Source organism: Dipodomys ordii, unplaced genomic scaffold (genome assembly GCF_000151885.1).
Source record: "Dipodomys ordii isolate 6190 unplaced genomic scaffold, Dord_2.0 Scaffold132, whole genome shotgun sequence".
Lineage (NCBI taxonomy): Eukaryota > Metazoa > Chordata > Mammalia > Rodentia > Heteromyidae > Dipodomys > Dipodomys ordii.
The window spans coordinates 128764-144433 of record NW_012267348.1 but is presented as its reverse complement, the minus strand read 5'-3'; the positions used below and the strand labels follow the sequence as shown (position 1 = coordinate 144433).

The window sequence follows — 15670 nt, the reverse complement described above, 5'->3', positions numbered from 1 at the left end:
TGGTTTATTGGAGATAGGAGTCTCACGGTCTTTCCTGCCCGGGCTGGCTTTGAACCGCGATCCTCAGATCTCAGCCTCCTGAGTAGCTAGGATTACAGGCGTGAGCCACCAGCGCCCGGCCCAGCTGAAGTTATTTTATGTAACCCAGATGCAGCATAAATGTAGGATAATTAACGGTCTTCATTGATTTTTTGGCAGTATCTTAATCACACCCATATTAGGATGTATATGTGTGTATACATATATATATATATATATATACAGCTATATACATATATGTATGTATATACATGTACACATGTGTATATCTGTATATATAGATATACACACGTGTATGTATAAAACACGAAATCAAATTCTTCACAGTGGTTCTCTCTTGAGTTTGCACTTATAAGAGACTTTACAGTTCCTTTGTTTTTTGTTGTTCTCCTCCATTACATAAAAATTACAGATGAGTAGAGAATGAATAAATTGGCTGGAATTAGTGCCTTATCTTATTTAAAGAATAACAATGTTACTTTTACAACCAGAAACAAATATAATTTAAAAATCATATGTGATAAAATACACTAGAGAGAAGAGAACCTAGTAATGGCCTGGGTTTTTTGTTTGTTTTGTTTTGTTAGGGGGCATCAAGGATGGCTGCCTAATATGAGGAATATAGGGGAAACCACCCAAGCTATGTGCTTAATTCCATGTCCGGCAACCCTAATTTTCTTAAGGACCTTGACTAATGTCCCTTGGTCTAATGTCACAAACTTCTCATAACTGACAAAAGTCTTTAGTCCTAGATACTTGACAGATATGCAGATGATCTTGGATTGTGTGTGGGAATGGATGCAGGTATGTGTGTTGAAGAAAGCAACTGGAAGTCAGACTACTTTACTATCCAGGAAGTAACAGATGTAGCTAAGAAGTAACCTGTGTTTTGTATCAAGGGGAACTTCTGGTTCTTGCCTGTTCTTCACTGGTCCTGGAGTAATAGGAGTCCATTATAAATAATTGACTGGTAGATTAAAGCTGTCACTTTTAATGAGTAATAAGGAATAAACCTCTTGTTTTTTAAGTACTTACAATGGAGCAGCTCTGGTACAGAGTATCCATGGCATCTCCAGAATTCTGTTAGGTCAACTTCATCATCACTTTATAGAGAAGAGAGCTGTGCTCAGGGCCTCATAGCTAGTGGGTGCTGGAGCTGGGATTCTACAGGACATTCTGGACACCTCTTTTGTAATTAGCTTCTCACAAAAAGTCAAAGACTGGTCATAACAAAGCCCATGGTTTGCCAGGATTGCAAAATAGCCATCCAACTTTCAAAGTGGCACATCTCAGTTGTCCCTTCCTTGTACAGCTCTTGGGTGGGAAAGTCATTATTTTCAGCTCTTGAGCTATTTATCATGAACATTAGGATACAAGGGCCATTTTGAGGTGCTGTATGAAGATGGTTGGACAGATACCTCAAGTCCCTAGAAGTCATCTTACCTTTTGATTAACACTGAGAAAATCTTCTATACACCTAACCCAAATAATATCTTCAGCTGTCATTTACTCTATTCAGAAATTCCCTGAGCTGCAGAAAGATTTCTCCTTCTGCCAGGTCTTTTAAGTTTGATATTTATTGATCATAGGTTGGTTGGGACCTCTTTTACTTGTAGCTTTCTATTTCTTCTAAATCCATGTTTATGGTCTTGCATTGTCAACCAATTTTGTTTTTTCATGGTTATATCTCTTCCTTATAGAAAGTCTGGAAAATAAATGTAGAAAACTAGGGGTTGGAAAGTAGAAATTCCACCATCTAAGGGAGAAATTCCTGTTAAGGCTTTGTTGGGGGAGGGAAGGGTTGTTTGTTTTATTTTAGTAGTATTGTGGTTTGAACTCAGGACCTCATATTTCTAGAGAGGCATTTTACCATTGAGCCATACCTCCAGCTATTTTTTGCTCTAGTTATTTTGAGATAAGGTCTTGATTTTTTTTGTCCTGGACCTGTGCCTGGACTGTGATCAACCTATTACATACTTTCAATCATAGTTGGAATGACAGGTATGTGCCACTATTTCCAGCTTCTTCTTCTGAGATGGACTGTCTGTCTTTTCTTTCTGGGTGGCCTGTAATGGCAATCCTCTGGATCTCAGCTTCCTACATAGCTGGAATGACAGATAAGCATCACTCCACCTAGCTTTTGATTGAGAAGAGGTCTTCAGTATATGCTCAGGCTGGCCTTGAACCTCCCAAAAATCTAAGATTATATGTATGAGCCATAGGTATGCCACCAGCATTCAGCTCCACTTTGTATTCTAAAATTGGAAATCCCTTCTCTTATTTAATGCTGTTTTCTACTTCTTAAGCTTCCCCCCCCAAATTTAAACAAACATAATTCTGTTTTATGATTACACTGTAATATATTGAATCCCAATTGATACTTGCAGGTCTTTTGCTTTTAAAAATTATACTGAGTTGTTGTTTTTCTCTCCCTATAAGTTATTATAATAAAGATTCTTCAAGGAGCTATTTGCTCCAAATATTCCGAGACTTGTGTGGTGTTGTTAATGGACAAAAGCAACCAGGAGCTGGGTACTGGTAGCTCATGCCTGTAATCCTAGTTACTCATGAGGCTGAGATCTGAGAATCACAGTTCAGAGCCAGCCAGGTAGACAGATCTGAGATTGTTATTTCCAATTAACCAGCAAAAAGCCATAAGTGGAACTAAGGCTTAAGTGGCAAAATCCCAGTCTTGAGCTAGAAGATGAAGCCCTGAGTTCAGGCCCTATTATGGCAAGCAAGCATGTGCGTGCACACACACACACAACACACACACACACACACACACACACACACACACACACACACCAGAAGTTTTCCCCTTATCCATGATTTCAGTTTCCATGGGTTCAGTTACCCATGGTCAGAAAATATTAAATGGAAAATTCCAAGCATAAACAATGTGTAAGCTTTAAATAACTTTTATTGTAGTGTATTTTTATAATAGTCCTATTTTATTATTCATTGTTAATCTTACAGTGCCTCATAAATTACCCATTCTCATACATATGTCTGTATTGGAAAATAAACAGTACATGTTAGGTGCAGTAGTACTATCTGTGGCTTCAATTCCCCCCACCTCCCTACCCCACTAGGAGTTTTGGGACTTATCTCTGTGGATAAGAAGGGACTGTATACATGCTAGCACTAATGTAATAGTGAGTGAGTAGTAATCCAACAGGGGATAGTAATGACCATCCATATTGAGTACCAGGCTAAAACTTTGACTTACCATAATTTATCAAATCCTTACTGCATCCCTGTGAGATCCTTATTATCATAACTTTTTTACAGATAATGAAACAGATCCAGAGAGATGGGCTTTTCCAGCATCCCTTGGCTATTGTGTTGACTTGAAGCCATTTACTTTAGAGCCTCTATGCTCGGCCCACATCTGTTTTTTGGAGTTGAACAGCTGGACTCAGTTCCTATTCCCACACTTATCTCAGGCCAGTCACTTATGTCTCTTGTTTTTGAGTTTCTTGACTGTGAAGAGTAGACCTTGCCCTTTTTCTGTCCCATTTAACACAAGGGTCAAATCTGAGAAGTTCACACATTGGGGAAGAGTTATTTCTCACTTTAGGCTAATTGCTCTAATCATATCTTGCAGGGGTATCCCCCAAGGTGCCTTTTTTTATCTCAGCCTGTGCATCTTGGTTTAACTTACTGCAATGGCCACCTAAGAATGTAGTTTTCTCTTGGAGTCCTGTCCTAAACTCCAACCCATTTAATAATGAACCATCTGATAGCAAATAGCAATATAATCAAGATGGCAAGTTCATTTGCCTTGCCTGAACTCCCTCTTTTTTGGATCATGTTGTCTTTGGCTGTGGACATGGTCTGTTTTTGGAAAAGAATAAGAGAGTACCCCCACTGAACAGGCAGCTTTAACAAATCAAATCTGTTCCTTTATATCAACCTGCTGTGCTTACATTTCCTCTGACATGTATCAAGGGCTCCTTTTCCACCTGACAGGCCTCTCTGCACCTGCAGCTTCTCCAGCCCAGCTCAGGCTAAGCATGGACACTGATTTCCTGAATCTGCATTATCTATGTCCCTGGTGACCATTATTGTTTTAGCTGCCAGCAGTTATGAGCTCTGGTTTTTTGTTTTGTTTTGTTTTAATATTCATTTGCTAAAACAGATTCTCTCATGGAAACTCCTGCTTGTCCTGGAACATTTTTCATTTTATCCCAGAATGTCCATACCCAGACAGATCTATTTACCTGTTTCTGTTTTTAGCCCTCCCAAAGCTGGGGCTCTCATTTTGAGGCCTCTTGTTTATCTAGACCAGTGTCTTACTCCAGGGAACAATGGCCGTGTCTGGAGACATTTTGATTCACAGAGCTGAGATGGAAATGCTACTGGCATCAAATGGTTAGAGGCCAACAATGTTGATAAACAATCCTATCATGCAGACAGCCCTGCCCCCAATAAAGGATTTTGTCACTCACAATGTTCAGTGACAAGACTGAGAAACTTTCATTGACTGAGAAAGTATAGGAAATTCGTCTATTTGGGCACATGCACCACACCACACTACAGCAGACTTGGATTGTCATTCTGAGTTCCCCCATTGGCCATTGCAGGGAGTTTCAGCAGAGTTTAAAGCTGGGTTTAAATTCAAAAGCCCCATTCAGTTAGCTGTATGACCTTCAACAAAATTTCATCTTCTCTGAGCCTCAGGTTTCCCCATCTGTTAAATAAGAGTGAGAATCCTTACCTTTTGGGTATAGCAGAGTTCTAAAGCTGTCCTCACTGTGGCCAGCCAAGAGGCCCTCTAATGTGCCAGTGGCTGTTAATTCTATCAGTGAACAGAACAGATAGATATTCCTGCCTTCTACTGGGAGCAAACCGACATGTCAGGAGCAAACCAGTCCAACCAGATACTGTCATGTACACCTGTAATCTTTGCACTTGGAAGGCCAAGGCAGGAGGATTGTGAGTTTCAGGCCAGCCTGACCACATAGTGAGAAGCTGTCTCAGAATGAAAAAAACTTCCCCCCCCAAAAAAACCTACTGTATAAATGAGACCATAGGACACATAGTATAAGGGGAGAAAAAGGAAGAAAAGAGTGTGGTAGCTGGTGCAGCAGATAGTAGCAGTCCTGTTGGGAGGCTCCTCTCAAGAGGAGGTTTTTCTTATAGCAGCTAGAAGCAAAGAATTCTCTCATCTAATCATGCTGGTTGTATTGATAACTAGTTTGGGTTGTAGCTCGTGGTGCATAATCAGTGCTGTTGTAAACAACTTCCCGTGTCGAGGTGCTGTCCCAGGATGAACCCACCCCGCTGACGACTGGATGCTTGTCCAACATTCTTTATTCTTCTTTTCAACCTTCTTCCCCTTTCTGAGTGGAGTAAGAAAAAATAAAAGTGTTTGGTTTAATCAGCCTAATACAAGTGTAAATCTGAAGCTTGACTGGTCAAAGATCAATCATCATCAGGGGCTGGGAAGGTGGCTCAGTGGCAGAGCGCTTGCCTTGCATGCATGAGGCCCTGGGTTCGATTCCTCAGCACCACATAAGCAAAAAGAAAAAAAGCCAGAAGTGGCGCTGTGGCTCAAGTGGTAGAGCACTAGCCTTGAGCTGAAGAGCTGAGGGACAGCGCCCAGCCCAGAGTTCAGGCCCCATGACTGGAACCCCCCCTCCCAAAAAAAAGACCAATCATCATTCTACTTTAACCAGATTTCTATGTCCAGATAGGTCTTGTCACAATACATGACTCCATGAAGCAGCAGGTACAGTTCCCCATAGTAGAAAGAGCTCAGGTTTTAGAAAGAAATAAGTCTGATTTTGAATCCCACTAGCTGCTAAGGCTGCTAAGGCTCAGCTCCTTCACTAGTAAAAATTAGAGTAAAGCTGGGCACCAGTGGCTCAGCCTGTAATTCTAGCTTCTCAGGAGGCTGAGATGTGAGGATTATGGTTCAAAGCCAGCCAGGGCAGACAAGTCTGTGAGACTCTTATCTCCAGTTAACCATAAAAAGCCAGAAGTGGAATGTGGTTCAAGTGGTAGAGTGCTAGCCTTAAGCACAAAAGTTCAAGAACAACACCCAGACCTTAGAGTTCAAGCCCCAGGAGTGGTATAATACATTTTTTTTAAAAAGCAAACTCTTATGTTGCAGGATGGAAGGGAGAATAAGAGAGCTGGGTCTTAAGCACCTAAGGATGACCTTCATTGAAAGCCTCCATAGTACCTTGAACCCACTCAGAAAAAAAAAAAAAAAGGATCGGGGATTCTTAGTGATGGAGCTCACTTCACCTAGTTCACCTCTCTCATTTCCCCCAAACTATACCAAAGCTTTCCAGCTCTGAAAGATATCTCAATAAATGCCTAAAAATATGCTTGATCTTTCTTCCATTCAAAATCTGAGACTGAATTTGAGGTATAGTGTTTTTGCCTGCCCAACTGATAACTACCTTGTTAGTGATAGTGTAGATAATATGCACTGGGAGATGTACATGCATGAAGGCATTTTGGCACACGCCAACATTATAATGGTGGTGCTAGAGTTGCTCGGGAACTTGCCTAGCACATGTGAAATCCTGGGTTCAGTCCCCAGCAGCAGAAATAATCACATACATAAAATAATATATTGATACTTCTTAGGCTAAGGAATTTTACTCCATAAATCTGCTTTACAGAAATATCAGTATAAAACACACAAAGAATGTTCACTTTGACACTTTTTTGTAATAGCCAGATGCTTGAAAAATCTTAATATCCATCAGTTGGGAGTTAATTAAATCCACCCAGTTCACCCAGCCCTTAGGATGTTGACTCCATACTATGGAAAAGAAACATGAAAAGATATTGTTGAGTAAAAAGAGAAGACATTCTGTTTTCTGTGAATGCATAGAAAGTATTTGCAAAGATCTATAACAAACTTACATGAACAGTGGCCCTTCTAGGAAGTGGCTTGTGGGGAAAAAAAAAAGATGGGATTTGTACTTAATATTATATACTTTGGGAATACATGGAATTTGAAGCTGGAGTAAATTACTTCAATTTGTGGGGGGGAGTCTGAAGTTGGTCAAGACTGAAAAATGGAATGAGAGGGGGTGATTCTTTCAAGTGAAAGTGGAAAGAGTGTTTCATTTTGAATTCTCTGTTGTGTTTTTCTTTGTGTTCCTTAATTTCTACCCCAGCTGCTAGCAGGACCACAAGGGGGTTACTTGATGACTCACTGTGCTCCTTTGACCTTTCAGTGGCTGTGGCTAATTGATTCTGAGTGCAGGCAGTCTGCAGCCACTTAGTGTAGTTACTGTTTATAAGGGACTGTGTTGAGAGATTGTAGGATTCATGAGATGCCATTAGTGAGCCGTGTATTTGGTTGTAGGTACTTTCTTGATCTCTAGACAAAGCTGGCCCTTTAACCAGCCTGGGAGTAACAGAAGCCTGTGCCAGCTGGAGGAACTCCTGTTGCTACTTGCAAACAGCCAACTTCCTGCTTCCAGAAGGCTCTGGGAACATCAAGGCCCCTTGCAAATTTCTTGTGTTTTTCACGTATTTGTTTTTCTTGGATGATAAAAAAAAAACAAAAAACATACTGTAGGCTAGAAATTACCTATAACATCCATGGGACTAAAGCAAGAGAATTTTGTAGCATTTTATTTATGTCTTGACTCATGAACATTCTTTTCAAAATTATATAGTATGCATCTACTTATTTATTTATTTGTTTAGTGCTGGTTCTGGGGTTTGAATTTGGGGCCTGGGCACTGTCCCTGAACTTTGTTCGAAGCTAGCACTCTACCACTTCTGGTTTTTGGTGCTTAATTGTAGATAAGAATCTCACTTTCCTGCCAAGCTGGCTTCCAATCATAATCCTCAGTTTTTAGCCTCCTGAATAGCTAGCATGTAATTTTAACTACCATGGATTTTTAACTGTTAAATTTGCTCAGAATTGTCTTTCTGGCTAGATAATATTGTCAGATAGGTAATTATAACTTAATGCTCCTATATTGACTGAATTCTGTGTGTGTGTGTGTGTGTGTGTGTGTGTGTGTGTGTGTGTGTGTATGCATGCATGCACGCACTAGCACCAGCACCAGTGCTTGAATCCAGGGTCTCCAACTTTTACTTGGCTTTTTTACTCAGAGCTGGCACTGTACCACTTGAGCCACACCTCCACTTCTGGCTTTTTATTGGTTAATTGGAGATAAGAGCTGCAAGATTTTCCTGCCAGTGTTGACTTTGAACTATGATCCTTACATCTCAGCCTCTTGAGTAACTAAGATTATAAGTGTTAGCCACCAATATCCAACTTGAGTGCGTTCTCTTAAAAAATACTCTTTAAGAGCTAGGCAAGATAGTGCACACCTATAGTCTTAGCCATTTATGAGGCTGAAGAATGAAGATCAGTTGAGCCCAAGAATCTGGGACCAGTTTAAAGAGATAAGAGACCTTATCTCTTTAAAAGAAACCCCTACATTATTGAATGTCATTGTTGAGTATCAAAATAATTGGTAACTACATTAGAACATCACATGTAAACTCAGCTTGTCTTGAATGGTAGATGTTATTCTAAATGTCTAGCTTTTGATCAGATCACAAAAGGCCTTGTATGCCAAAGTAAGAAGTTAGAATATAACATTGCTGGCCACAGGAAACACTTATTAAGTGAGAGTATGAGCACAGTAATACCTCTATGCTTTGACAGTTTCCAGTGAATGTGTCAAAGCCTTGTAGGGTAAAGACTATGAAGGTACATTTACCTTGCTTTGTATTTCTTATGAGGAATACTGTGCTCCTCTCAGCCAAGGGGTAGACTGCAGGTGTTATACCACCATAGTCAATAAGAGCCTCTTTGGAAAAAAAAGAAGGGTTATCAGGGGTAGACATCATTTGCTGCCAAGATGGTATTTGGAATGAATAGTAGTTGGGACTTTCTTAGTTTACAGAACCTCAGCTGAAATAACTAGAAACAGAAGAATGTATTAGCCCATGTAACCAAATGTCTAAGAGTAGCTCCACCTGGCTTCAGGCACAGTAGGATCCAGAGGCTGAAACAGTAAAGTTTTATAACATTTGTTCCCTTCTTCCCTTTACCACTCAGTCATTCTGGCCTTCTTTATGTGTCCATTTCTTCTCTCCTATGACACACAGGTTCTTCTGTGTGACAAGAGAGAGTTGCAACAAGAGGTTCTATTGTAAATCTCCTGTACTTACAATCTTAGAGGAATAGACTTCTCATTTCTCTCATAAATCCTGAAGCAAATTTGGGGGAAATAACACCTCCTCTGACAAGGATAAGGTAATTGTCTTATTGGTCAGGGTTGGAAAAGCCAGCCACCTAAAGTATAAACAAGGGAATGCCAAAGATAATGGAATCCTGCTCTTAGAAAGAGAACAAGTGTGCTAGCTTGTTTTGTTTTGATGACCACCTACCACTATTGTCCCTTGTCCTATGGAAAAAGGAAGATGTCCACTAGAAAGAAGGGCGAGCTTGTGCCATACTCTGCTTCTGTAGTACACTGGGAGTCTGGATCACACAGCGGATGCTCCCAGCCCAGCACATGTGTGACAGGGTCTCCCTGTCCAGGTTTCCTCAGCACGTAGGCACAAGACAATGCCTCACTTCCCAAAGGCCTTGTGGCCCTGGCTCTCTTTCTTGTAAATATACGATTTATGTTCTGACAGACCTACAGGAAACTTCAGAGGATCCACCCAGACCTGCTACTGACCCTGTCCATTATGGCTTGTTTTCCTCATTGTTCAGCGATCCATTAGCTTCCGCAGTGAGAGCCGCTCTGACATCCTCGCCCCCCGACCCTGGTCCCGAAATGCCACCTCTTCAAGCACGAAGCGGAGAGATAGCAAGCTATGGAGCGAGACCTTCGACGTGTGTGTCAACCAGATGCTTACGTCCAAGGAAATCAAGCGTCAGGAGGTATGGTAGGGGCTCAAGACACTGGCACAGATGGACCAGCAACAGAGTTCCCTTGTGGGCCAGGCCAGGCAGAGGACTTGCCATTCCTCTTCAGATCTGTTTTGCATTGCCTCTATGGAGGACAAGTCCTGCTGGGTGGGTTAGCCTCTACTATAAAAAGAAACACGGGCTGGGAAGGTGGCTCAGTGGTAGAGCGCTTGCCTTACAATGCATGAGGCCCTGGGTTCGATTCCTCAGCACCACATAAGCAAAAAGAAAAAAGCCGGAAGTGGTGCTGTGGCTCAAGTGGTAGAGTGCTAGCCTTGAGCTGAAGAACTGAGGGATAGCGCCCAGGCCCAGAGTTCAGGCCCCACGACCAGACCCCAAAAAAAAAAGAAACAGATGCAAGAACTAAGATGAGGCTCAGATGGTAAAAATGAGGCCCTGAGTTCAAACCCCAGCACCCTCAAAAGGAATTGAGGCGAAAAATCTGAGTTTATAGAGATGTTAAAACCAAGTGTCTAGACAGAAATTCTGAACTTCACAAAAACAGCCATTTTTGTAATTTGATGTAATTTTAGAAAATGTATAATTATTGTATTATCATATATATAACATGTATAACACAATGTAAATAATGATATATAATAGCTATAATAATATAATATTAAAATATTATAATTTTAGAATATTTTATAAAATATCCAGTTGAAGGAACTTCTGTTCACCTTGGTAAAGGAAAATTTCTTCTCTATGGAACATAGTTCATTTCATTCCTTGGAAGTTTTCTGTAGCCACAGCCCTAAGTAGTTATGATATAACCTTTAAGAGAGGACTTGTGTCCTGGCCTCCTCTAGTGACCCTCTTAGAATGTGGATGCTTCATTGAGAACATGACATTAGCAAGGAGAACATTTCAAAACTTTCCAGATTCTTTGACCAGGCAAAAAATTCTTCTAGGAATGTGTCCATTAATGCCAGGGCTTGAACTCGGGGCCTTGTACTTTTGCATATTTGCTCATGGATGGTACTTTACTACTTGAGCCACACCTCCAGTCCACCATTTTGCTGGAGATTGAAGATTGAAGCTTGGAGCTTAAAGCTCTCAAATTGTTCTCCCTGGGCTGGCTTCTAATTGAAGTTCTCAGTCTCAATCTTCTGAGTAACTACAATTACAGGCATAAAGCCACCAATTCCCAATTTCTTCTAGGAATTTTATTTCCAGGCTATTTGTACCCAAGCAAGAAGATACAGGTGTAAGGCTGCTTACTGCAGTAATCGCAGTAATTTTTATAATAGTACCAATTTAGAAAGAGTCTTAAATAAATGAGACACTATTCAACTATAGAAACCCTTGAGAGACTGTTCATTAGTGTGTTTGGCTAAGTGAAGCAAGGTAAAAATAAGACACAGAGTATGCTACCATGTATATGAAAATGAATGTACTTGCTTATAGAACCAGGAATTGTTTCTGGAAGGTTGCCCAAAGAACTAGCAGTAAAGTTTGTTGCCTTCTAAGGCAGGGGGGGGGGAGCTAAAAGAAGAAGGTAAAGGGGAAAGATTTTACCATGTGCCCATTGTTGCACCATAATTGCATACTGTATATGTGTATTATCTATTCAACAAAGAATAAATGAAGCCTTTAAAAATAATACATGATCAGGCAATGGTAGTATATGTTAGCAAGATCTCATCTTTAAAAAAAAGCTGAACATGTGTCACGCAAGCTACACAGGAAGTATAAATGGGAAGATCGCTGTTTGAGGCCCCTGGCAAAAATGTAAGCCCCTATCCAAAAAATAACTAATACAAAAAGAGCTGAGAGCTGGGCATTGGTGGGTCATGCCTGTAATCCTAGCAACACCGGAGGCTAAGATTTGAGGCTCACAGTTTGAAGCCAGCCTCGTCAGAAAAGTCCATGAGAATCTTATCTCCAATAAACTACTCAGAAAAAGCCAGAAGTGGCACTGTGGCTAAAGTGGTAGAGTACTAGCCTTTTGCACAAAGAGGCTCAAGAACAGAAAAAAAAAGAGCTGAGGGCATGGTCTAACTGGTCATGCTCTTGCAGTAGTAGCAGTTTGTAATGTAATGCATGACCAATAATCTGTCGGTTAATATGATATTTTGACATTCATTTGCTACTTATCTCTATTTCCCAGCATACATCTTCATATCTCCAAAAGGATATTTTGGATGATAAGATGCTGACTAATGGCTGTCAGCCCATGATAGTTTCAGGTGTGGACTGGTCACCAATGAGACAGAGGCAGGATTAGAGGGGGTCAGACTTTGAGCCCCAGCCCTTACCTCTGGCAAAGGGAGAGGGGCTAAAGATTAAATTAGCAACAAATGACCAATGATTGACTCAGTCATGTGATTATGAAGTCTCTATCAGAAGGAGGAAGTTCAGCGCTTCAGATAGCTGGACACCTGTAGGTTCCAGAGTATTGTGTACCTGGAGAGCATAGGACTCCACATCTCTCCGCAGTTCTTTTCCTGCCCATCTTCTTGCCTGGTGTTCATCCATATCCCTTGTAAATGAACCAGCATACATAACTTCTGCCCTAAGTTCTGTAGCTGCTCTAACACATTAATGAGACCTAATTAGAAGAGGCAATGGGGACCCTGATTTATAGCCAGTTGATAAGATATGCAGATAAAGTAATCTGGGCTTTCAGTTGGTATCTGAAAAGGGGACTGAGCTCTTCCTTATGAGATCTGCTGCTGTCTCCAAGGTAGAGAGTTTGACAGAATTGAATTAGAGGACATCCAGCTAATACTCACTGCAGAACTTAATGCTTTTAGTATGTAAGATCACCACCCCTCCACCCCCCCCACACACACACCCCCGTACTGTCAGGAAATGATCTGACTTGTAGTCCTTCAATGAGACACCATTTGCAAAGCATTCCCAAATGCACAGAGTGTTCTGTGCATCATAGTTCTTTAAATGATGATGGCTTAATAGAACCAAATTAGAAATGGTCCATTTATGCACTCTCATACACAGTGAGCTCCTGTCACTTATTTATTATACCTGTGAGACTAAGAAGTACTGTAGAATGAATTAACATCACCCAATTCTATTTAGAGTAACAAAATGTTGGATTCTTGCTGTTGTCCTGGCCTCAGAACAAGAGCACATTGAGAATGCAGCTTTCTGCTGAGAGTCATCCTCTGTTGAATAGAAGAATGCAAACTATGGAGGCCCAGTTAATAACAGCTGAGTACCTTGCTGAGGACAGGCTCTGAAACATATCTTCTGATTGCCACTTGCAACAAAGATGTAGAATCCATGGCTCGAGCTGTAATTGCTTTTTTTGTTGTTGTTTTTGTTTTTGTTTTTTTTGGGGTCCAGTCGTGGGGCCTGACCTCTAGGCTCTTCAGCTCAAGGCTAGCACTCTACCACTTGAGCCTCAGCGCCACTTCCAGCTTTTTTCTTTTTGCTTATGTGGTGCTGAGGAATCGAACCCAGGGCCTCAGGCATGCAAGGCAAGCGCTCTACCACTGAGCCACCTTCTCAGCGCCATCGAGCTGTAATTTTTTTAATTATCCTTTTATTACTATTATTTTAGTAGTTGTACTAAGGGGTCTCAATTCCATAAGTCATATTATGAGTATAGTTCATCTTGATCATTGGTGATACCTAAAATACTTGTCACTTATTTGGCTTCATCAAAGTTCTGTAATGTAAATAACTGACTTGCTGAGTGGGAAACCAGTGGAAACTCTTTCTTCAACAGAGAAGCTCATTATACAGAAAATTTGCATTTTTTCCTTGCAAGTTTTAGCTACTAGATGCATTTGGTTTAGATTATGTGTGTGTCTGTGTCTGTGTACGCACACACATACACGTGTTTAAACTCAGGGCCAGGGCTTAGTTATTTTGCTCAAGGCTGGCACTCTACTACTTGAGCCATATCTCCATTTCTGTTTATTTGCTAGTTAGTTGGAGATGAGAGTCTCTCAGCCGGCGCTGGTGGCTCACGCCTGTAATCCTAGCTATTCAGGAGGCTGAGATCTGAGGATCGAGGTTCAAAGCCAGCTCGGGCAGGAAAGTTCGTGAAACTCTTATCTCCAATAAACCACTAGAAAACCGGAAGTGGTGCTGTGGTTCAAGTGGTAGAGCGCTCGCCTTGAGCTGAAGAGCTGAGGGACAGCATCCAGAGTTCAAGCCCCACAACCGGCCAAAAAAAAAAAAAAAGAGTCTCTTAAACCTTTCTTCCCAGGCTGGCTTTGAACTATGGTTCTCAGATCTCAGCCTCTTCAGGACATAGGATTACAGGCTTGAGTCACCATTCCCTGGCCTTGGTTTAGCCTAATTAACTTTGGGGGTATGTTTTTTAGGTTAAGCAGATTTACAGCTTGAAGTGCTACAATCAGCACTGTTTGTTTGAATTTGAGGAAGAGTTCAGTAAATAGATTTTATCTTTTCATGCAGGCGATCTTTGAGCTTTCTCAAGGAGAAGAAGACTTGATAGAGGACTTGAAATTAGCAAAAAAGGTAAAGTTAACCCCAGCCTGTCCTGGGAGTCACCTCCTATCGTTTCCTCTGAGTGGTTTCATCATGTTAGAACACACTCTTCCTGACCAAGACAGGCCCTCAGATAATGTGAAGAACCAGTAGCTACAGAGCAAGCAGTGTGGAAGTGATAGAAGCAAGAGGACAGAGTAGCTTCTACACCTGACACTGTAGGTAGGGGTCACCCTTGTGTATTTCTCAAAGCACACATCAGCGTAAATCAGAGTGCCCTGGAGGCAGAGCTTTATGTAATCCTAGCTACTCAGGAGGCTGAGATCTGAAGATCACAGATTGAAGCCAGCCTGGGCACAAAAGTCATTGAGAATCTTTATCTCCAATAAACTACCCAGAAAAAGGCATTGTCCTAAAAGTCTTACATGCAAGCCCCGACGCCAGTGGCTCACGCCTGTAATCCTAGCTACTGAGGAAGCTGAGGATCGAGGTTCAAAGCCAGCTGAGGAAGGAAAGTCTGTGAAACTCTTATCTCTGATAAACCACCAGAAAACCAGAAGTGGTACTGTAGCTTAAGTGGTAGAGCACTAGCCTTGAGCTGAAGAGCTAAGGGACAGCGCCCAGGCCCAGAGTTCAAGCCCCAAGACCGACAAAAAAAAAAGTCTTACATGCAGAATTTCTTTGACCACAGGAAGGAATGAGTATTTGAAATAAAGGCATTTGCATCTTGAAAGTGGATGAAGTGTGAAGTAAGCAACTGCACACTATCATAACTTAGAGTATTTTATAGGAAAATTCATTTTATGGTTTGTTTTTTAGTTTCATTTTTATGCTTTAGGTTTTTTTGTTGGTGTTATTTGTGAACTCAGGACCTGGACTCTATCTGAGGTGTTTTTTTTTTTTTTTTAATTTTTCTTCTCTCGAGGCTAGAGCTTTACAACTTGAGCCACAGCTACACTTTTGCCTCTTTTTTTTTTTGGTGCTTAATTGGAGATAAAAGTCTCATGGTCTTTTCTGCCAGGATTGGCTTCAATCTCTGATGCTCAGCCTCTCTAGCCTCCTGAGTCCTAGGATTACAGGAATAAGCCACTGGTGCCTGGCTTGTTTTTTGGTTTTATTAGTGCTGGCAATCAAACCTAGAGCATGCTAATAAGCATATGATTTTTTACTGAGCTGTACATAGCCTCATCTGGAAAATTGTTTCTTATTGTAGGAGGAGAAGGAAACACACACCTTACATCATTTATATCTTGACAACAAACCTGCCTCCAAAAACCTTTGCATTCCAGT

At 41.1% G+C, this 15670-nt stretch overlaps 1 protein-coding gene across 3 annotated transcripts in view; it reads left to right on the top strand.

The window, feature by feature from the left end:
* Positions 1-15670, top strand: part of Arhgef3 (Rho guanine nucleotide exchange factor (GEF) 3) — a 332874-nt gene that overhangs the window by 292081 nt on the left and 25123 nt on the right. For all 3 annotated transcript variants that reach the window (XM_013030784.1, XM_013030785.1, XM_013030786.1), the window contains 2 exons: positions 9758-9928; positions 14348-14410. In XM_013030784.1, the coding sequence (XP_012886238.1) occupies positions 9758-9928; positions 14348-14410 (234 nt within the window). The remainder of the gene's footprint in view (positions 1-9757; positions 9929-14347; positions 14411-15670) is intronic.